This window comes from Rhodnius prolixus, unplaced genomic scaffold (genome assembly GCF_049639745.1).
Source record: "Rhodnius prolixus isolate KJV_2025 unplaced genomic scaffold, Rpr scaffold_8, whole genome shotgun sequence".
Lineage (NCBI taxonomy): Eukaryota > Metazoa > Arthropoda > Insecta > Hemiptera > Reduviidae > Rhodnius > Rhodnius prolixus.
In genome coordinates, this window is record NW_027411593.1 from 7,591,613 (window position 1) to 7,616,428 (window position 24,816).

At 35.8% G+C, this 24,816-nt stretch overlaps 1 protein-coding gene across 2 annotated transcripts in view; it reads left to right on the plus strand.

Moving 5' to 3' along the window:
* The first annotated feature begins 1,187 nt into the window (after positions 1-1,187).
* The window catches only part of LOC141450795 (uncharacterized), a 243,359-nt gene continuing 219,730 nt past the window's right edge, over positions 1,188-24,816 (plus strand). Inside the window, exon 1 of one of the 2 annotated variants that reach the window (XM_074121603.1) lies at positions 1,188-3,118. In XM_074121603.1, the coding sequence (XP_073977704.1) occupies positions 1,508-3,118 (1,611 nt within the window). In that variant the 5' untranslated portion in view covers positions 1,188-1,507. The remainder of the gene's footprint in view (positions 3,119-24,816) is intronic. The other variant, XM_074121604.1, reaches the window with a different exon arrangement.

Genomic DNA, 24,816 nt, shown 5'->3' on the forward strand with positions numbered 1-24,816 from the left:
TTTTTTATTAACCATTAAATAAAATCCAAGGCCTTAGACCGGGAGAATCGAACCAATTAAACCAACAATACATCTTAGCTTTGCGGGTCTAGTATCATAACCGCCTAACATACTTTACTGTAAATTTTTTTATTAACCATTAAATAAAATCCAAGGCCTTAGACCAGGGGAATAGAACCCACTAAACCAGCAATACATCTTAGCATCGCGGGTCTAGCCTATAACCGCTCAGCCCACTGTGGCGTCAACCTTAATGTGTAATTTCAGCGTATTTTACGGTTTCACAAATGTAAATATTGGTAAGAATCATGTATATTATGAAATTCGGAATTTTAAGCAAATTCTAAGTTGGAACTCTATTCACTTAAAATAATAGTAATAGGGAGGTGCCCACAACAGATTTGAGTTTTGATTTTTTATTTGAGTCATTAGCTGTTCTTTGCATTGCCAGCTTCAGACAATTACTAGCATTTAGAATAACAACGGCGCATTGCTGGACTCGAATGCTAGACTTGCGCGTGTAAGTCCGATGTTCTAGCCACTTTGTTAAGTTCTTTCTTTTGGTGGAATAGAAGGTGTCTGGGTTTGGCTAAGAGATGATTGTTCTGTTTGTAATGATGCTGCACGAAAATGTTTTTATTTTAACGTGATGAAGTCAGTTTCAAATGGAATGTTGTATATGGTTAGTGTGCTAACAGCAAGGTTCCATGCATAACAAGATGTGTCAGCAAAGTGTCTGTCTTATCCGGTTGGATTGAAATGTCTGTGTGGTGGTTGACACGATAACATATTGTTGTTAATAAATTACTTCTGCCCAAAACTTAATCTGTGTAGCTCTGTTGCAATAGTATTTTATTATTCAGATCAAGTTCTGCAGGAAAATGGCGATTTGATTTGGCAAAATAGTTTTATTTCAAAATGTGTGCATTATTTGGGTGCAACAAAATTGTTTTGTGTATCAAAAAACATAGATCTAGTGTAAAATATTTAATGAAATGTAATTGTGAGTGACAAATAAACGTAGACACAAATACATTTTGAAGTTTGGTAGGTTTTTTGGGGGGGGAGGGAAGGTCGGCAGAGGGATGGGTGACAGTGGAGACGGTGGCGCTACTGTTTGGACTGGAGGCGGGTGGTTGGCTGTGCGCATGCCGCCTCCGCACAGTGTTCGATCTGCCTTCGGCCCTGCCAAGGCAGTTTTGTTTACCGGCCTGTTCAAGCAATGTGACTCCTCTCGCCCTTCAAGGCCCTAGTGTATCCGTGAATAGAGTGTCTGATCTTCTAGTGCTGTCTAGTGATACCCCGTTTTATTTTTATTAATTTTTTCTCTCATTTTTTAATTTATGTGAAAGATCGTTTGAAAATTAAAAAAAAAAACGAGAAGAATATACTGTGTCAGTGATTGGTTTGTTGAGCTGGATACAAGCTGTGGTTTCCCGCGGTAGGGGCGTTACCCCTGAGGGAGGACCCGGGCCAGCGGCCTCCGGGACCCGCAGGCCGTTTACTCATGGAGCCGCCTCATGGCCGACACGCCGGCGGTGCACATTCTTCACTGCAACACAATGGAGGACCGCCGCCGTACGGTTCAACATTTCGGCCAGAACCACCACCTGCCAAACAACCAACCAACACCCCGTTAGCTACACCTACACCTCCGCAACCAGTCAGAGGTGGTGTACAAGTACTACCGCCTCTTATACCTCCACGTGGGCCAACCAAAACAAAACCAAAACCACCTGTCCCGCCAAAAAGGGATCAACTAACCCGACTCACTACAGTGAAAAAAGAACCCATACCAATTCACCGGGATGACAAAGACGAGGCAAAACCGCTTGAAGCTCTAGAACGAAAGATCAACGAAACGACAGAACCACAAGAAAGAACCTTCTCCGAAACCATAGAACACTTTGAACGACAAGGAAGTTTTGCCCAAAAGAAAAAAGTGGCCAATTATGAGAATACCTCCGAACTGGACCAACCAGTTTACGCGACCATAAATCCTGACACTAAGAAGGTGCACAACAGTGAGTCCAAAACCTCCTTAAAATCCGATTGTGAGCCCAAGGAGTCTTCCTCAGAAGAGGAAGGCGGAGCTACGGCCGATATTTGGGTAAGAGCCATAGACTCACCTGTGAAGAAGCCAGACAAAGCGTTTAGAAGTTACTCGAATGCGGAAGAAGTTACGGAAAAACCACCGGCTGCACATAGGGCTTCAATAGATAATTCCCAGCTGAAAATACCCCCAAAACTGGATAAACCAGAGATAATAGTTGAAAAAGATGGAGAAGAAGACAGGAAGTGTAAACTTGGTACTGAAAGTCTTCCTTGTTCAAGGCCAGGATCCAGGGCGACCAGTAGGTCTTCCTCGCCGGCCAATTTCGGCGATAAAGATAAGAAGAAGATAAGCGCGGCCGAAGCATTAGGCGTAGTGGCTAAGCCCTGTCCTCGGCCACCTCCAGGTAAAAGAATAAAAAATCAATTAGAATTTAGGAGGCAAAGTTTAGGCAATTTATCCGATTCAAAACTATCGATGGGCTGTTCAACATCTTGTCCGAGTCATCAGCTTTGGAGCAGTTTTGGTGAATGCCAAGAGACTGACTATAAAAGACATGAGCGATCCCGGGGACAGAGTGCAGATTCCAGGACCTTGCAAAGGTTAAAAACGGATAACTGGGAGACCCAAAGTTATTCGAGCACTCTTTCAAGAATTGGTAAATATTCTACCACTAAATATTTTACAAAAACCTCCACTTGTCCGGCGACTACATCTGCCACGTGTCCACCAACAACATGTCAGGATCGGCCAAAATCTACGTGTAATTGTGGCCGACATTCGGCTGCATCCAGCAATGGTGCGGCCGGTGCTGTTGCACCCAAGGATGTTGGCAAAAGGACATTTTCTGTGGAAGAATTAAGATCTGGTGGGTTTGTACGAGGTTCAAATAGTACTGGTTCGGCTAGAAGTTCATTTGGAAAATCACCCAGAGTCACTTTTGCCCTGTCAGAAGATGAAATGGGTGCCACGGGAACTACACCTCCCAGTAAATATGAACACGGTGGCGATTCAAGGAAAGCGACGGGACGAGCAAGGAGTTACGACGCGGACGATCGACCCCAGGTGAATCCTAGAATATTGCTGTTTATTCTATTTATTAATATAACATGATTAGTCAGTCTATTGTTTTCCGGCAGATTTTTAGTTCGTGTTTTCACCAATACGGTTATTGGTATTTGGTATATTAATATGATTTTTTACAATTTGATAGTGGCCGTGTGTGTAAGGTGTTTGCGTCAGAATATATTAAAATTAAAAAAGGCTGAGGGTATGAATTTAATATTTCATGTCCAATCATTGCTGTCCTAAATTCTTCTTCGTCCAATAGAATCCAATATTCTATCCACAAAGATCTTATTATATTCGTCCAAAACATTTCATTCTCACCTCGTTCATCTTAAGCCGTTAGCTCTCATCTCTTTCTCTTCCCGACAATCTTATTCGACGTCAAAAACAGCGCTGGTCGGGCGATTTCCTCATCGATGGAGATGTCAGTAAAATTACTTGTTTAGGAGAGCCACTACTGATTACTCGCGTATCCTTGTCAGCTGATCTACTTGTTGCAGGACTATTGTTTTGCATTAGTAAGTTACAGCGGAAGGTTTTTCGTCAAAACCGATTAACCGGAAGTGACTTTACTGGAACGATTTAATTTTTATTTTCTCGAAAACGACTCCATTTTTTTTTCTCTCCAAAACTTATTATAAATTTAGAAGACATCTTACACTCCATAGAGATTATACGTTTATTTGAAACAATTTACGATTGGCTGATATTGTAAATCTTGAGGGAAGACCAAAAAAAAAGTGCTGAGCAATAAAGTACCATTTCTTAAAAAATTAAATGATCTTAATCTATGAACTATATTAACTAAGAAGCTAAATTTATGATGTAAAAACCAGACAGTTTACCGGAGGATCACTTTCTGTGAACAAGGTTTACTAACAAGGGCTTACACCAGAAAGCTACCAAGCTTGTAGTATTAATTGAATACTATTCATCCCTCTCTTTAGGATTTTTTTTGGGGGGGCAGTTAATTTAAGGCATTTTACAGCTGAGGTTGTTTGCGCTTGGAGTTTTGTTTCCAGGGTCTGAACAGTGTTCTCTCTTTTCAAACAACACTAACACCGGAAATGAGCTTTAAGAAGCTCCTAGGAAGAGAAAATCAAAGAGCTAGTAGCTGTATTAGATCATTGGAAGTCTTCACATGGGAATCCAGAACGCTAAACACTTAGCCAATCCCTTTTCTTAGAACGTTAGTTTTTTAAAAAAAAAAAAAATTTAGGAACTTACTCGTATTACCAAAAGTGCCGCTTTTGTACAGTTGTCCAGTGTGAAAAAATAAAGTAATGTCAATTTTTTTCTGGCGGGCAACTACCAAATTAGGTATCATGGACGGAGGCGAGTAATTCTCAAATTAACCATTAAAATAATACCCAAGGTCTAGACCGGAAATCGAACCCAGTACCACAGTGGTCCAACATATGTAGCATTAAACGTACGATAATGCGAAAACAATTCTATACTTCTGTCGTGTTAGATAAAGTATCCAGATCGAATTTCTGCCGGATTTACTGCTTTAAGCCCCTAAAGTTAGAAAAAAAATCTATATTAACTAAGAACAACTTTTATATCAAAGCTTTTTTTTTGGAAAAGCCATTTTATGATAGTCCTGGAGGATCAATAAGGAATTGCCATTACAAAGTAATTTGTGTATTTCCAGTTCTAGAATAGAAATTCATTAAGTGAAATTCCGATTTTCCAGAAAATTACTAAAATCTTTACTTAAATCTCTTTTTTTAAAGTTAAAATTGACGTTAAGTCCTTCTGTGAAGTAACGTTTCAGTATATTATAAAAGTTGTATAAGGGTTGATCGTCAAAAACTGCACGAAAAAGCATAACGTTGAAAAACATCCGACTTTAACAATTTTTTTTTTCTCTTTTTATATAAAAGATAAAATTCCCAAATTTTCTTTAAAATAAAGGGCAAATCCTCCTTTATATCTGTAATTTTTGGCAACCACCCAGATCTAATAGATTTCGAGAAATACGTTGCTGAAAATGGGCAAAAACGACATTTTCAGTAAAAGTTCTTGTTCTTCTTGTTACCTTTTTTTGTAAACAACGCAGCGCTTAAACGCGTTACCGATTTTCATGAATGAGGTGTCATTCGATTCAGAATTTAATATTATTCAGTATTATCATTTGTAAAATATCTGTTGAATATGGAAAAATACTTAAAATTATTGCTATTCTGTGTAGTCTAGTCGTTTTTGAGTGTCCTGTAATTTCCTTTGACAGTCGCTAAATGATTTAATTGATGGGGGTTCTGAGGGAACAGTGACGTCTTGCTTGCTTTGATAGTATACTTTTATTGTAGTGCACAATATCAAGATAAACACTCTTGTTTTAATAAAAATGACAAGTTTGCAGAAAATGTAATTGCGAAATTTTGTTAAAAATCATGTATGTTCACAGTATTTTTTTTTTATTGTAATTTAATTACATTAATAGCCTTGTTAAATATTAATTATACAATTCACAATAAACTGATAATACGAAACCATCTTCTCCTGATTATATCTAGGAACTAATTTATGCGAGAAGCCTGGAAAGTAAATTAGGCTGAAAATAAACAGCCTCTCACATTATCTAACTAATGAGTGAATGTGTTGCTTAAGGCTGGAAGTTTCTGGACCATTAAACTGAAGTTTACGATAAGTCTTTACCATAGTATCACAAAATTTTAAACTTCCATTATACATATAAATAGGAGGGGAGGGATCCATAGAAACTTTGTGAACAATACATTTCCTTAGTTTCCTTAGGGTGCTTCAGTTTTCTTTGTTTATTTGCTACTGTAAAATTACTTACTATCAGTGTTTGTACGAGATATATAATTTATGTTTTAACATAAATGAGAGATACTAGCCAGCGCTGGCACTCTCTAGCGTGCAGGAAGTGAGGAGATCGCAGGAGGCTAACGTCGTCTTAAACGACTTGGCGTATTTTCAGGTTGGAAGTGTGGTGGCTAAAGATTAGACCAAACGTAGGATTCAAGATTGGCTTTGGAATCGGTCAAATAAAAAACAAACTCGTCTTCTTGCCAACGTTTCTGGCAAATATATTGTCCTCTTCAGGGCGTGGCTACGCGGGTTGGTTGAGTTACGCCCTGAAGAGGACAATATATTTGCCAGAAACGTTGGCAAGAAGACGAGTTTGTTTTTTATTTGGACCGATTCCTCGCCAATCTTGAATCCTAAGTTTAACAATTTACGGTCACGAAACCTATATATTCATATTAGACCAGAGGGTTCGAGTGGTTTGCTAGATTGAAATGGGAATTTTGGAATCGGGTGTGGATTACTTCATTGATATTGTCTGCAGAATTAATCCGTCAAGGCCGTGCGGCTATTAGGATAATTGTAGGACTATTGACTGGCCACCTGCAGGCTCAGAAAACACATGCATTGCATGGGCCTGGCGGATGATAACCTTTGTCGGTTCTGTCAGCAGGAGGAGAAGGAAACGGCACTGCACTGTGTTGTGTCAGTGTGAGGGGCTCGTGTGGCTAAGGATGTTACTTCCTTGGGGAGGAAAAAACAAAGGCCTGAGGAGCTTTACCCAAGAGTCGCTCTCCGGATTTAAGAGTCTGGATTAATCGGACGGGACTGGAGAGTGAGCTCTAGAGTAGTGGGAGCCATATGGGGTCGCAGTGGCGTAAGCCTTGAGGCCGCCCTACTTGAATCCAATCTAATCTACTTCATTGACGTAGGGCACTTAATCCATCATTAAAGGCACATTAACTATGACCTCCTTCCTGCTTAGACATACTTCTTTTTTTTTTCTATTTCCGTTTTAGCAACTGGACATGACTGCTTGTAGAGACATTTATACATCATCTCTAGCTCTGTCTCAAATCGGGATTTCTTCTCTATGATTCTTAAAAACCTATGTACACGTCATTAGTAGCACTGGAATGGATTATATTGGTGGACGACCTCACGGAAATAAGTGCCAAAGAAATACATTAATTTATGCAGCAGCTAGAAGTGAATTATATAATTGCTTCTCCCATCTATGATAAAACGAAGTGTCTGCAGCCAATAAAAAGAGGAGAATAGATGAAAGTAAAGTAGACCCTTTGACACTGAAGAAGCGCAAATAAATATTCTTCTTTCAAGGTCAAGACTTCCTTATTCCACAATTTTAAAAGCCATCTTCGCGCATGATTAGAATTTCAAGTGCTGCTAGAGATGCTAATAAAAGTCAAGATGAAAGTCAATCAGTACTATCACTCGCTAGAAATCGTAATTACTGCGCGTTTAGCCAATGAATAAATCAGATTCAATGATTAAGAAATTGCAATAAACGGAGTTGTCTTTCGTTTACCTTTCTTTTTTCTCTTATATTAGATTTTTATTATTTATAGTTATTCAAATTTCAACGTTCAAAATGATATTATTAATTTCTCCTAATTAAATTGTCTGAATAACCCCTTCTGAGAGCTAGCTAGCTATCTAGGGTCTCCTACCAGCTAGATGGTGTAGAAATTTAGGTGTTCTTTAGCTGAGGGTGGAGTATAACAATGTAGGAATCGTATTAACTCACATGAATTTATAATATACAGTGTAATGAGGGAGTTATAACTCAAAATGGCGCCCACAAGATCTCAAAAAGTAATTAAATGTAAAAGCAGACTTTATTAAAATAATATTCCCAAAATATAGGAACATAACTTTTCTGCTCTCAATCTAGAACTCCCTCAATTTGGCTTCCTTTCGTATTTTTCAAAAAACTACGCTAGTCAAAAGTCACACCTCTACCGCTCCACTCAAAATTATGAAATTTCTACCGCTGTTCCCAAGTTCGTAACACTGCTGTCCGGCCTTTTTCAAAGAATTTTCTATTATTATTATTTTTTAACTGATTTAAAGTTATTAGTAATAATTTGGTTATTTGTAAAATCTTTTCTTTTTATGTGTACGTTGATGCTGAAATATTTTGACATCATCCATTATTTCAGTCATTAACCAAAATCACTGAAACTTATCCCAGAATATTGCTATTGACTGCCCATTCATTTTCAAATTAATGTTGACGCCCCTTAAATGAAAAATAAAATTGATGATTCTAAATTAATAAAGGCCAACCAAAAAAATGGTTTAAAATTTAAATCCAATCGGAGTTTCGCTAATATTTATTTTGGTATTTATATTTTTCTCCATCATTTATTTTTGAAAATTCTTTAATCAAAGGAGTGGAAAGTAAAATGAGTTTTCATTCTACGTTCCACCTTTCTTATTATCCTTGGCTAACTAACTGAGCGAATTGACTCTTGCTACGAATTGACAGGCAAATTGGACTGACAGGGTGGACAGAACAGTGAAAGTGGTTATCTGCATTTTTAAAGGCAACTACATTTTATTATCTGTAATTGCGTTTTATTAATTTTACAACGTCTAGTAAATATATTATCTCTCTTCTTTATCCTTTTTCGAGGTGGCGTTTTCTTGATTATCTATAGATCATCACAGCCCGCCGGGATGCTGTAGGGTCCTTTCCTCTTCCTTTTTCCTGGAGGGCTTACTTCGGCCATGTTTTTTTTTTATCCTGCATACATCTCACATGACCGCACCATTGTACGTAGATTTCTTTCCTCTACTTTTCTGATGATATCCTTATTTTTGCTTTCCATTACCCTTTTTCCTATGGGACTCTTTGCTGTTTGGCTATTCTGCAACCACTGCTCTTAACTTCTGTCCTTCTGTTTTTAATTAAAGTTTTCACCAGTAGGTGAAGAAACTTATTACAATTAACTCCAGAAGTGTTTCTCTATTTGGACAGGGAGGTTTTCTTTTCTAATAACTGCTCTGGCTTTGCAATCTCTTTGGTCTATGTCTTTCTTTTATTTGCTAATATTAGTTTCTGAGAAGGATGTGCTTACTTCATTGAAAGAATGATGCGAGCAATAAAAAAAATATTATACTAATATATAAAACAAAAGGGCAAGAAATATTCAATATTATTTTTAAGGGCTTCATAAACAAAACAAGGGCATATAAACACAGTTGCGTGCTTTAATGCTATTAGAAGTATAAACAAAAGTATGATAATTCTACAAACTTACTAGTAGTAGTAAAGATGGATAAAGTAAAATGGTAATGAAGGAAAATAAAGCGAATGTGTAGGGAAACGCTGATTATCGACTTAGCTAACTGAGTACTCCAGTTCAACGGTGAAAATAAAGTTTAATTTGCTTTTCTTTTGTAATTAATTAATTATCTTTTATTGCGAAAGCTAAAAACTTTAAAAAAATTATATTTTAACATTCATTTCTAATTACGATCGTAAGAACTTTTCCAAATTCTGTTGTTACCGGAAATGATTTGTAGGTGTTGGGCCATTTCCGCTGGCTATATTAAAATTTCTCCCAAATTCGTGAACCGTGGAAGTACGACTATTACCAGTAAGTTTTTAATATAATGCGATTGCCATATTTTTTTAGTGCAATTATGGATTCACGCTAGCCGAGCGGTTAGTGATGGAGCCATCTTAGGCTAAGATGTACTGAGTTTGATTCCTCGCTTTAATGTGTTCATTATGAGAAATTGTAAGTAAAGTATGCAGAACATTTTATACTTATACAGAATATGAATATACAGGTTTCGTAACCGTAAATAATTAAGCTAAGGATTCAAGATTAGCGACGAATCAGTCAAATAAAAAACAAACTCGTCTTTTTTGCCAACGTTTCGACAAATATATTGTCTTTTCCAGGGCCTGGATATTATAAATACAAAAATACAAAACAATTTAGACATTTAGAGAATCAGTAAGATAGAAAATCAGTTAAAACTTTTTTTTATTTTTTTACTGATTTTCTATGTTACTGATTCTCTAAATTGTTTTGTATTTTTGTATTTGTAATATCCAGGCCCTGAAGAAGACAATATATTTGTCGAAACGTTGGCAAAAAAGACGAGTTTATTTGATCGATTCCTCGCCAAATCCTGAATCCTTAGTTTTATACAGAATATTTATAATATTTACTAAATTGGCTTCAATTTGGAAAATCAAAATTAAAATTTCTGCGATTATCATTTTGTTTTAAGTTATGATAAGTATTGTCCGCCATTTATCGTTTCGTCTCCTTCAAGATCATTCTCTCTAAAATGGTTTAAAACACCAGTGGCTTCCCGATTTTCTCAATTCTAAAGAAAGTAGTTACATTTAGAGAGTGATACCGCCTGGATAACTTCTTCCCACCCTTGGTGAGTCTGGAGTCTGTCATTGTTTTTATTTATTTTGTCAATTTGGGGGTCAATTATGATTTTATTTGGTCAACACTTAATGATGGATGTTGAGGGAGCCAGATTTATTAGTTTCAGTCTTTTGTCCGAACAGTTTGAAATCGGAGGTTCATAGGCTATTTACTTTGCTCTATTCTATGGTATGTGTGCTTTAGGTGGCTCAGGTCTGAAACAAGGACGAAATTCTGCTGATCTCGTTCCATGTACTTATTGTTTCTTTTTTCCTTTATGACCTCAGAGGCGATTGAGCGGGATTAGTCTTCCCTCAAGGACGAATAAAATCATAACATAACACCTAGGAGGGGGAGTAACACCTCACTATGACCTTGAGCAGTAAGCCTTTCACCTCGAAATCTTGACACGAACAATCTTCGGCCATTTTGCTGTAGACAAAAACGGGACAAGGGTCTTTGAAGATAATGGTGGACCCATTATTTGACCTGGATGCTGTAAATAAGCGATGAACTTTTGAAGGCTGTGCCTTTGGATTTATTTTTTTCCCCCACTTAGTTTAAAGAGTGATGATTTAAGTGAGAGAAGTAAATCTGAAAACTGTATTTAATAAATAAGTTTACCAATTAATAGGGTGAAAAAAGTCACATGAGTGTTTGTAAACCAGTTATTGAACCTAGGAAACCATAATACAATATTTGGTGAAACCTCCATTTGGAAAATTCGACCCAAATCTCCTCTCACGAGTAACTAAGAGAAAAATAAAGAGATTAACTGTGCGAAGGTATATAAGGTATTGTACTGTGAAGGTATTTAGGTACTATCTTCCCTGGGTGTGACTGAGTGCTGTTCATGTATTAGTAAGCGCCATGTTGGCCACAATGCGGATAGCAAAGCTTGATCCAGACGTCGTGTCTAGTTTGTGTCCGTATTGTCGTCTGCTGGGTAAGCACGTTGATGTTGATGATGAAGAAGCAGGGGGGCGCGGAGGAGGAGGATAATAATGATGTTCAGCGAGAAGACGGTAGTTTTAGAACAATAACTGAGCCAATGAGAAGTGTGTGCTAGCATGTAGTAGGATTTGCTGAAGAGAAAGAGAAATTAGATTTTCTCTTTCTCCTTTCTCTAGAGCCTAGAGAGAAGGAGAAAGAGGGAGAGATGATTTTCTCTTCAAGAGTATACAGTTTGAAGAGAAAATCATCAGACTGAACGCTGTGGGAGAAGGTTATAGAAGGCTCAGCGGTCGAGGTGGTGTGTTGAGCGTGCAATATCAGACTCGACGCTTGTCGCTATATATATCGACACAGCCCACTGCACTTATCGATATTGCTTCTCCTTCAAACGTTCCATTTTCCAAACCACACATAGAACCCACTCACCGGGTACTATTTCTTCTACGAATGAACCATTCTATCCTCTCAGGAAGGCAATAGTTTCTTGTCACATCCTCTACTCACTTCTCACTTACTGTTTTCATCTTTAAACCCAGGTCTTTTGCTTTATACTATCTATTCATTACCCTCTCACAGCTGTTTTGTCTCATCCGCCAGCTGTTAAGCTGTTGAATTTTAACTTTTAAAACTTTGACAGATCTCTTTTTTCACTTTCAAAGAGTTTTCTTTTTGGAAAATGGACCCAGTTTGTGTGTGTGTGAATAAAATAACTCCAATATAAGATATCGTGGGAAGACCCCACTTTATATTGCGTCATGGTTTCTAGCGCAGATGCTGACTGAAAATTTGTGTTCAGAACTCCCGCCCGAAAATACCACTTTACCAAAGTGATTCTGTTTGCTTTTTTTTTTAAAGTTCTAAACTAATTGAATGAATCAATTCAGAACTGTACCCTTGCACGAAGTTCCGTTAACAATAATGTCAAGTGCAAGATAATTACATAATATGACTGGTTGACCGCTAAAACTTCGTGGCATAAGTCGAAATTTAAATTTGTGAGTTCCCATCTTTTTTGTTATGCTGATCACTCACAAACGTCTTCTTCTTCTTCTTCTTCTTCTTGCTTTGCACTACAGTCCATGAAGGACCTTGACCCCTCAATAATCTTGTGCCATTCATCTCTCCCTCTCTTAGGCCGCTCTTCTCCATCTTCTTAAAGCCCAAATCTCTCAAATCCTGCTCAACACTGTCACTGCCATCTCACCCGGGGCCTCCCTCTCCTTCTAGCCCCCTCCTGGATGTCCAAAAAAGAGTTTCTTGGCTATTCTTTCCTCCCCCAATTCGTTCCAAGTGACCTAACCATCTAATTCTTCCTTGTTTGATAAGGCCAAGTAAGCTCTCTGACTTCCCTATAGGTCCTTATCCACCTTCCAAAATGGGGCCATACAGTCTTCTTAAAATTTACTCCACCTTCTTACGCCCACTTTATTATTTATGGGTACCTACCCACAAACGTACAGACAATTTTTTTAACACCATTTTTTCATAATCAGATCATTGAATTTCCGGTGTAAAACTGTAAATAGAAAATCTGCTTGACGTAATACTAAATAATTAAGGTGCCCACGATATCCGGGTGAGCTTAATATCTATTATGGGTTCGATTCCCGGTCTAGGCCTTGGATTTTACTTAGTGATTAATATGAGAAATTTATAGTTATGTTAGGCGTTTATAGGCTAGTCCCGCAATGCTAATATGTATTGTTGGTTAGTAGGTTCAATTCCCGGTCTTAGGTCTTGGATTTTATTTAATGGCTAATAAAAGAAAATAGTAAAGTATGTCAGGAGGTTATAGGCTAGACCCGCAATGCTAAGATGTATTGTTGGTTTAGTAGGTTCGATTCTTGGTCTAGGTCTTGGATTTTATTTAATGGCTAATAAAAGAAAATAGTAAAGTATGTCAGGAGGTTATAGGCTAGACCCGCAATGCTAAGATGTATTGTTGGTTTAGTAGGTTCGATTCTTGGTCTAGGTCTTGGATTTTATTTAGTGATTAATATGAGAAATTTAAAGGATTATTTCTTTCCACTCACCAATCTGATGAAGCACCTCACTAAAACTTTTTTCCGCAACTGTTGTACGACAAACTTTAAATTCGTTTATCTACATTTTAACGATTGCTTTTGATTAATAATTTGTAGTCTAAAATTAAAAATATGTATAACTTAAAAATTTTTATATTTAAATTCTGTACACATTTATGAAATAGTAAAGTTTATCACTCGTGGCGGTCACTACTTGGGGTCTTTTTGTTAAGTAAAACGGTAAAGTTCAACCAACCGTGCTTAAAAGTTTTAAGAAACTAGAAAAAAAGTTACCTTCAGTAATTTTATGATTCAAGTAGCGAAGGAAAAAGAACCATTTCGGCTGGAATATGAATTTCATTTTATATGAACTTTATTTTTTATGGCTATTTTTTATTTCCTATTTTTTATTACCTGTAATAAAAGATGGGAAAATTAAATGCGCTTTTTAAAGTTTCAAAGTTTAATGTAAATTGGGATCTTTATGATTATCTAAGCTATTTATTATTTATTTATTTATTTATTACCACCTGATATTAATTCCTGAAAATTATTAGAGTTCAAAGATCTGATGTAAAGACTCACTTGACTATCTTTAGTTACTGCTCTCAAGTTTATTGCTTAAACATTTTCTTCATCGGCATATTTAATTCTTACCAACATTAACCGTAATTACGGCGAGTCCTGGCCTCCCTAATCAGCATCCGCCCATCCTGCTCTATCTTGTGCGGCTGCTTTCCAGTTGGAACCGTACAGTCCACTAAAATGTAACCTTAGTGGTATAACGCCAACTTCTCCTCAGCAACTACCTAAAATAAACCTTTTGTAAAAATAAATAAATGTTTTTATTGAAAATCATAATTCAGAAAGCGAAATTAAGTGAACCAGGTTGCCAGACAATGCCAAGTAAGCCAGACAATGTTCAGGTTGGACTTTCATTGATTTCGAACACTAAGGCCGGGCGATAGTAATTAATTGGTAGGACTGCAGGCATGTTTTTTGCCTAAGGTTCACGCTCTGCGTTCTACGAACCTACGTATGCATTTATTCATCTTGCTTTACTACCAAATTAGTAGGTATCGTGGAAAGAGGCGACCCTAGCAAACATACTTTACTACCAAAGTTCTGGTATTAAACATTAAATAAAATTCAAGGCCTAGACCTGGGAATCGAACCTACTAAACCAACAATACATCTTAGCTTTGAGGGCCTTGCCTATAACCACTCGGCTATCGTGGCGCCTACCCTTTGCTAATGTCGGTTACACTATTTTTATTTATTTTTTGTTGAAATAAATTTTTAGCTACCGTCTACAGCTGACTCTAGATCTCTAGATCTGCTTCACACGCTTAGTGATGTATGAAGATGATTACGTACACGTAATAATAAAAACTTACGTCATCTTCTCGTTCGGTTTATATACTCATCATTGTAAAAAGACTGCATCTTGTTTGTATGTTAATTGTTTTTGGTCCTACTGACCGTATTATTGCATATGTGGGAATTTCATTGGATGCCGATGTTAGAAATATTATAATACTGTTTAAAAGTAATAAATTCTTCTCCAAACTTCTGAAGCAAGAAGTTACCATAGAGACCAATTATCGAAATCCCAGAATAAATTATAGGCATCATTAGAGATTCATTTTCGTCGTTGTGTAGCAATAGAATCTCATCCGATGGAGTTAGGTCTCATCGACTTAAGATTTTCATTAAATCTTTTTCTCTTGGCTATTAGTTTTCCATTATGTCACTATTTCCAGAGACTCTCGCATTTCGCACTGCTACGATGAGTTGAAGTGGCTTTTTCCTGTCTATCGCCGCCAATATTTTTTGGCTTCTTTCCTTTTTCAAGTCATCCAGTCTCAAAGGCCTTCCTATATTTTTCAACTCCTTAAGTTTAAATCCTCCATCCATTCCCGTAACACTAGATCTCGCTCATCTGATCTCTATATTCCCTCTCACCGTACCTCATCCTTTGACAAGTCCTTCCTCATACGTGCTACCTCTCTCTGGAACTCCTTGCCTTCATCTGTCCGCCATGCTCCTACCCTATCCATCTTTAAATCCCGTCTATTCAGTTATCTCCTTTCTATTCAGCTTCCTCCGAAATTCTAATTGTTTTAATTTATTTCCTTAATTTCTGCTGTTTTATTATTTTATTTTTACTTTCATTTTCACTTATTATATTTTCACTTTTGTAAATATTTATTTATTTATTTAATTTCTGTATAATCACAGGCCAAACTATTAAGGCCTCTAATTGTACCTGTGTTTATTCTTAGGGGACAATATTCCCAGAATAATAAATTTCTTTTCTATTCTATTCTATTCTATTTATGTCCAAAAATGTTAAGTGAATGAAATACTATTATACACTATTATTGTAGAGGGAAGGGATTAGCTATGCGGTTAGCGTACTGGACTCCCACGCGGAGGTCCCGGGTTCGAATCCAACTGCTGACCCTTAGATTTTCTCTTCCTAGGAGCTTCTTACAGCTCACTGTCCGGTGATGGACAGTGTTGTCTGTAACGAGAGAACACTGTCTGGAGGCCGGCAGTGCACTGATAAAAGCTCCGGGCGCCAATAACCTTAGATGTTGACGCGCCTTAAATCATTAAAAAAAAATAAATAATAGTATATTGTATAATAATATACAACAATTAAATTAAAAATTGACAATTATATTTTTAACATCAAAAATTGGGTAGCACTTTTGTCCTGCCTTTTAGGTACAACCTTTGATGCGAAAAATGTAAAAAAAAAAACAAAGTAAATATTGCAATCGACAGACAAGCATGAGCCCCTAAAGATGACCTAGTCCGTACGACGAAAGCTTGGCCAAAAATAATGACTAAAATTGGCAAAATTCTCGATTTTATTTTTGGATTAATGAATTAGCCACCAAGAAAACCACGAACAAAAATTCTACAACTCATTACTTGATCTTCCTTATTACTGTAAATTAAAGCGAGTCAAAGTACACACTGTAAGTTAAAAGCTCACCAATTTGTTGAACCAACAAACCCAGTTCACCAATTATGGTTCCAAGTCTCCAGATCGCCTAAATGATAATCCAATATTAAAGAAGGATATTAAAAGAGATTAAACGTTAATAGGATGAATACATGACTTCATTCAGCGCCATCACCATGGTTACAGTTTTCTCTACAATTGTTACTACGTAGTCATTATGAATTGTGGAATATTACGTACTTTCATTAGATAGAGCTTTATCTTTTTCTCGCTGCCACACTTAGGAGAAGATTTAAAGGTCGATGTGTGGGTGTCACTTATGAATGAAGTCATGCTAGTAATTACACTCATCAACTATATACACACATACGCATAGACACTCTTGTTATGTATTATAAGAGCATAATTTCTCGCACATCTTCAACGGCCCCGTCGTCCTTTGTGTTATTGTTTGGCTTCTTTATTCTCTTAATTACGTGTCAAGCTGGGAAATTCAGTTATTTTACGGTAGCAGTCTATTAACCTACCTATCTACACCTGTAATCTAAAATTAAGAACCTTCAATTAATAATAAAATGAGTTTTACTCTTTTTTTTAATTATTAATTATTATTTTTTTTATATCCCAACTTCTTTTTTTAATATTTTAAATGAATATTTTAAAATAATCGTCAGAAATTTATAATTAACAGGTTGAGATGTTAAAAGAGATAATTTTTCTCTTTTCTCATAATCTTTGTGACCGGCTAGGAGAGAGAGAGAGAGAGAGAGATCCGTCTCTCTTAAGGGCCGGTATCCTTACGGGCGCCAGATAGCCGGAGCTATCGGAGACGATATCCCTAACCAGCCCCAAACAGAAAAATACCCTTAAGGGCGCCTCTGGCGGGATAACTCACTCGTGAGATGAGGAAGGGTCCTGTAGACAATCACCCGGGGCGACAGGAAGCAAAATAAAATCCCCTCCTGTGCTACACTTGAACAAATAAAAAAAAATACCTTTATTTAAGGAAAGATTGATACAGAAAAGGTTGAGAGATTTATTACAGAGAAAATTGTATGTTCTAAACTAAAGCAAAGTAGAATGAAAAGCTAACAAAAGAGAATAATTAGGCTAAATACAAAATAATAATAAGAAAATACAAAACTCACAGTGACGATAACGATATCCAAGGCACTGGCCAAGCCGAGCGTACAGGAAGGAATGAATCTCTTATTTGTTTAAAAATGTAAGCGGTAAAGAGTACGTCACTCTGTCAGTTCAAGGGTCACTCCAAATTTATATTAATGCGGCAGCTCCTGCCATCTATCGCCCATTTTTCGGTACACGTTTTTGTTTTGGGTTTAAATATTTAAAACTAGTCATATTTCGTAGGCTGATTATACGGCCATTTTATCCCATTCTTCAGTTCCTTCCGTAAACCGCAATCCGATCCTACTCATCTTCATATCCTGGTACACCAGCTTCGCAAATGGTGGATAATAGCCAGCGAGACCAAATCACTTTTAAAACCAGTTAAGCGTGGAATTTAGTTTAAAAAAAAAACCGACAGTGTGCGGAATTAAAATCAGGCAATGACGTAGTATACACGTGTCGAACGCAGGGCAAAAACGACCAAAAGTTTACAATAGTCGTAATAGTCACTGTGCAAGCGACTTTTTCTGCAATCTCTCTGGGGGGGGGGGCTTACAGATTACCAGAGCATTCTGTGCTCTTTCAAAAATCTTGCACCGCTTCACGTATGCATTGCCTCTAGTTAACTAGGGACGCAAGAGCTTTTACAAGAGCAAGAAAAGAGCTTTGAATTCTGTACAAAATGAAATCATGCTTGTACTGAGGTCTGAATCTCTATCTAAAAGGTAAAAAACGTGCATTGCACAAGGGTTGAGAGCTTCTATTTGTATATGTAATTCCCAGTCTCTAATGCGGAGACCAAACATGTACCAACCACTTATCATTTGGCTGGCTCCCTCCACCTCCCTCCGTATAAAATACTTGGCAGTTCTATTGGTAAGATAAAGGAAACATCCCATCAAATAATATTCTGTAATGGCAATTTTATATTATTTAAAACGAGTATACACGTCGAACGCACTTAACAGGTTAAACGTCTTTAAACGTTATATTATCATATATTGTACATATATGTATAGTTATTTATTTAACAAGTGTGGAAAGTAGTACTTTTCCTCACGCGAGGCAGGGTTTGCAAGTGCAAATTGCCGAGTGTGAGGAAAATACTTTACACTAGAGTTAAATATTATATTTTTTCTGCAACCATTAGATTTATTAACTAAAAAAATTAAAAATTTCATTTTTACAGTCTACAAAAAGTAATTTATATATTATAAATATTTATTGTTATATTACAATTATTGGCATTAGTAATAAAAGGTTGGTTTGAAGACTTATTTAATGTAAGATTTGAATTTGAACTGGTGGAAGTACTAGGGAGTGACTGATTAGTTGAGAAGTGGGGTTGCCCTTGTAGAATCAGCTGTGCAGTGTTCTGTTTGGCGGCCATGGATCTTTCTATATAACCTTCTGCTATTGTTGAACTTTTCCAACCTCCATGTTTTTTAACTTGTATCAAGTCGCCTCCTTCGTTGGCTAACAGTGATGCTGAAGTTCGACGGAAAGCATGTCCAGTGTATCTTTGAAAATTGTCTTTTTTTAAATATTTTGCTATTCTTGATGGAATTTTAGAAATGGTATTTATACCTACTGGCTGTATATTACATTTACCATGGTTGTACCCAACAAGTAGCCGAGGATGTTTAGTGTGCTTGGGTCTGAGGTTAATATATTGTTGAAAGATCTGTTTAAAATTATAGAGCCCTACTTCATTTGAAATAAAAAAGGTACGTTGTACGTTATTTTTTGTGTTAGGAATATTTATTGTTATAAAGTCTTCTAAAAATTTAATTTGACTGAGTTCTAATTGTACTAGCTCACAACTCCTACAAGCCCCAGATATTCCAATAACAAAAACTACTTTCATCATTAAAAACATGTCATTTGGTGCATCATGTAAGAATTTGTTAATTTCTTCTCTAGTAAATATTTCTGATTTTTTTGGTATGTAATGTTCAGATTTTCTTTTAATATAAGTTTTAAGCTTTTTATATTGACTTATGTCTAAATTATCATTAATGTTTAAGGTAGTTTTTAACATGGAATATACAGACCACAATGTAGATGAATTCAATGTTGATGAAATTTCATCAAAGTAAGCTATAAGTATATTTTCTGATGTGTTTTTAACTTTTTTGTCAGTGCACCATTTCTTAAAATTATTGCAACAACTTGTATGACGATCTTTCGATTTTTTTGGTAATAAATTACTTATTACATTCTCTGCTGTTTCTTTTATTGATGGAGGAGTGTTTTCTAAACAGGAATCACTAGAATCCATTTTAAATTTCTATAAGGTAACACTATAACCTTTTTAACTGTTATAATTAAAAATATCTAATTATTTATTAAAGTATTATTTTTATTTCTATATTCCTTTCAATTTTTATTTTATTTTTTTAATATTCGTTTTTTAATTATTTAGTTACGTTAAATAAGTTTATTAAAGTTTTACCGAAAATATTTATGTTAATAACAAAACTTCTTATATCAAGGAAGCACAATAAAGTTTTTCCACTCACTTGTGCGGAAAGTGACACTAATGGAAATTTCCCCCCACTAGTGTGGGAAGTTGGGCATTACACAGCTGATTTTAATTGAGTAATGAGAACTTCCCTACATGGTTGCAGAAAAAATTAATTAATACCATTTTATTGTATTATTTGTACAATATATTCTTTGTTTGTTCTTATTTTGTCGACTTTTAATTCACTATTGATGGACACAAGGTCCCTGTTGTATTTTTTAAAAAAAGGATGGAATTACGTTTTGTAGAAATAAATTGGTTCGATAGAATATTTAATGTTACGAAAACGTTTCTTGTTTAATGCCGGCTGATTTAACCAAATTGAATATTTGATTGAATCACAAGCGTTGTGTCAAAATAAAATGCTAATAGGTGAAAGTATGGAGGAGGAGGAACACATGTACGAGTATGTTTGTAAATGAGAATTGTGTGGTTAAGGGAACAGGGAACTCTTTGAAAGTTACATTATTATTCTCCATTCGTAAATTTTCTAAAAAGTGAAAATTTATTGTGTTTTTATTAATGTACATAATTTGGCATAGATCCTAATTTGTGAGAGGACATAAAATAGAAATTGAATATTTTAAAACAATGGTTTTTGGGGGAGGCAGGAAATGGGAGTCTGTGAATGGGAGTCTGTAAATTTGAAATGAATTTGTTTGTAGAAAGAGTAAACAGTTTCTTGTACTATATCCGTTAACTAGAAGATTGGAAACTTGCAGATTATACAATATAATTACAAGTTGGTTACCATGGAGATGAGACAAGAGGGAGTTAGCTTGAAGAGTTAACTTTGAATGGAAAGCTCTCTGGAGAAAACTTGATCATTTTATATGCAATGCTGGAAAGCATCTTCTTAAAACTGTTTCCGAGTATTAGACGAAACGAAACAAATGTTGCTGCATTGTGCACCTGATATAAGAGAGAAAGGGGTGGATGCAAATTAATGGGAGAAAATAGTAAGAGATAGAGACAGAGTGAAGAAGGAGGAGGAGGAGAAGTAAAATGAGACGAAATGCTGACATCAATGTTTATCTAAGGAGTCATTGATGGTTTAATGACCGCCATGACATTCAGTGACCTTTCTGCAATGCAATCACCAACGGATAGTTCATTCTATGAAAACTGCAACCAAACAAAACCAGGAGTCTTCAACCTGGGTTTCCTGGGAACGTAGGTTGGAGTTCCCGCAAGTGATCACTATTTGCTCAGCCAAAACGCGCGTAAAATGGGTATCCTATTAAAATATGTGATTAATATAATATTTAAGTAAAAATTAATACACACTGACCTTCACAACACTTTCGTCACTGACCTAATCAAGTCTCGCTACCGCAAGATTTCACAGCCTCCTAGCTCTCTCCATCCTAATCCTCTTGTACAACAGCTCTCCTCTCCTCACCTTCCGGACAATCCTCCCTCGTCGTTTGAAGCGGAAGTTGCCTAGAGATCTATTGTGATTAAATCATTGTGAAAGAGTTTCATTGCGGAAGTTGCTCTAACCATGACATTACAAGTGAACTGAACCAGTAAGATCAAATTTACTTGATGCAACAATTGTTGTAGTTGTAAATATACAAATAAAGTGGGGGGAAAAAAAGAGTAAAAATGACAATATTAATATAAATTGGCAGTTGATTATAAAAAATAATTATAAATAAGTGCTTTCATGAACTATTTTATCTGCTACTTAAAAATGAGGTTCCTTCAAGAAAGACCATGAGCTCGAAAGGTTCCTAAAAGTGTAGAAAGGTGGAACACACCCGTTTTAGGGCAAATACAAAAAATTTTCTGTCCTTTTTTTTACTGGAACCAGAAGGAATTTTTTTTTTTTGCAGTTTCGGCCGCCAATACAGTTCTTCAGGTATGCTCAAAGATCTTTCGGATAAAGCGAGAGTGGATGCTTAGTTGGTCAACGCTAATCTTTTAAATATTTTACGATTCATTAATACTTTGAATATTAATATGTATTGTGGTACTGGGTTCGATTCCCGGTCTTAGGCCTTGGATTTTATTTAATGGTTAATAATAGTTATTTATTTAACAAGTGTGGAAAGTAGTACTTTTCCTCACGCGAGGCAGGGTTTGCACGCACGAGCGAGCGAAGCAAGTGCAAATTGCCGAGTGTGAGGAAAATACTTGGCACTCGAGTTAAATATTATATTTTTTCTGCAACCATTAGATTTATTAACTAAAAAAATTAAAAATTTCATTTTTACAGTCTACAAAAAGTAATTTATTTATTATAAACATTTATTGTTATATTACAATTATTTACATTACTTACGTATTCACATTACTTATTACATTTTCTGCTGTTTCTTTTATTGATGGAGGAGTGTTTTCTAAACAGGAATCACTAGAATCCATTTTAAATTTCTGTAAGGTAACACTATAACCTTTTTAACTGTTCTAATTAAAAATATCTAATTATTTATTAAAGTATTATTTTTATTTCTATATTCCTTTCAATTTTTATTTTATTTTTTAATATTCGTTTTTTAATTATTTAGTTACGTTAAATAAGCTTATTGAAGTTTTACAGAAAATATTTAATAACAAAACTTCTTATATCAAGGAAGCACAATAAAGTTTTTCCACTCACTAGTGAGGAAAGTGACACTAATGGGAATTTTTCCCCACTAGTGAGGGAAGTTGGGCATTACACAGCTGATTTTAATTGAGTAATGAGAACATTCCAACATGGTTGCAGAAAAAAGAAATTTACAGTAAAGTATGTTTGCTAGTCGCCTCCGTCCACGACACCTAATTGGCTTTACCCGCCTGAAAATACTTGGAATAACACACATGTACGCCATATAACCTTCCTGACAAAGTCAGCAAGTTTAGTGTGAGATAGAAACATAATTTATGTTGAAATCTTTAATCTAAACTGATAAATCTACATCTAAAGATGGATTAGAGACCGAAACCGGTCTTAAAAAAAAAACTATTAACAGGTGCTAAGATTGATAAAATCAAAGAAACTAGCACTAAATTGTCGAAAACCTTTTCTTTTCGAAAGAATATTTTACAAAGCAAATATTTCTGAGTAGAAGCACAAATTCGAAAATCTGCATTGCCTCTTCTTAGGTGAGTGAATTAAAAAAAAAATTACAATATATACTTTTAAAATTGGAGTATATAAAAAGATATTCAAACAAAAATAATAGAAGAAAGGGGATCTGGTTAGGAAACACCTCGGTTTTAGTAAGGAGTCTTTAGTTTGTTAATCGATAATAACGAACTGGACAAGCGCAGATTGAGGCAGGGCTTTTGGAATTGCACGAAACTTCGCTAATCACGAACAATTTCATTAATCACGTATATTTATTGGCTTGTATCCTAATATATTTGTATATATAATATAAATTTGGTGTCAACAAACATGAATCTTTCTCTTAGTTTCAAGCTACGAATGGAAAAATGGAAAATTCACATCAGTGGACTGAAATTTCAATGAAAAGTTTTAAATATGAGTGCAAGACTACTTGCAAAAAAAGACTAATAGTTCTTTAAATAAATATTTTGATTCGTTCAAAAAAATAATATTGACTCTTGATTTTATTTAAGAAATCTTGTTTTTTCTATTTCTATATTTATTTAATGGACAACTTATTTAATTCATACAAACTTACAAAATGATGTATGTAAATTTAGATAAGGAAATTGGTTCTCGATTTGATCAAGACAACCTAATTTAGCCGAAAATGTTGTTGGTAGAAAGAAAATCAAATGGGAAAGGAAGGAAAATAGATTTTCAAACTAGCACAATATGTACATGCTTTTTTTTACATCGATTTATTTTGTTAAGTAAATAATTCAGACAAGAAGATTGTAATTCCGGTAGCTTTTTTAGTAGAAATGACCTTCTTACTTCCTCTTCTCACCTCTCGCTCTGTCTCTAGGTGCCTGTGAAAGTGTCTGACATTTTGTTCAGTGCACATGCATTTCCGCTTAACTAGGTTTTCTTCAATTTGAGAATAAACTTCCTGTCCAATTCCTGTTTAATATTTAAGGCAACTAAATAGGAAATAAGACTGGATAATGCTCATAAATGACCCTTTAAGGGGATACAAAAACCCACTTTTCTCCCAGAAATGTCTTGAGAAGGTTTTTCTTCTTTGGAAAATAAAAATTAATGGATTTAAAAATTTGCTATAAAATGGACTCTTGACTGAGTTTTAGGGAAAATACGCACTAATATATAAAATAAATATACGAGGCTTCGTTTGAAAAGTCCGTGCAAAAATAAAAACTACTTAATTTTTTGGGGTAAACCTTTTTTATTTTTCAACATAGTCTCCTTTTAGGCTTATACTCTTCGTCCAACGCTGCTCTAGTTTGTTGATCCCTTCCGAATAATAGGATTTGTCCAAGTCTGAAAAATAGCCATTCGTTTCTGCAATCACCTCCTCGTTTGAATAAAATCTTTTTCCCGCCAGCCATTTCTTCATATTAGGGAACAAATAGTAGTCCGAGGGAGCCAAGTCTGGAGAATAGGGGGGGATGTGAAACGAGTTAGAACCCTATTTCCATTAATTTTGCGACCACAACTGCTGAGGTGTGAGCTGGTGCGTTGTCGTGATGGAAAAGGACTTTTTTGTGGGCCAATCGTGGGCGTTTTTCTTGCAGCTCGGTTTTCAAACGGTCCAATAACGATGAATAATATGCACCTGTAATAGTTTTACCCTTTTCCAGATAGTCGATGAGGATTATTCCTTGCGAATCCCAAAAGACAGTCGCCATAATCTTTCCGGCCGAAGGAACGGTCTTCGCCTTTTTTTGGCGCAGATTCCCCCTTGGTAACCCATTGTTTAGATTGTTCTTTGGTCTCAGGAGTGTAGTGATGTATCCATGTTTCATCCACAGTGACGAAACGA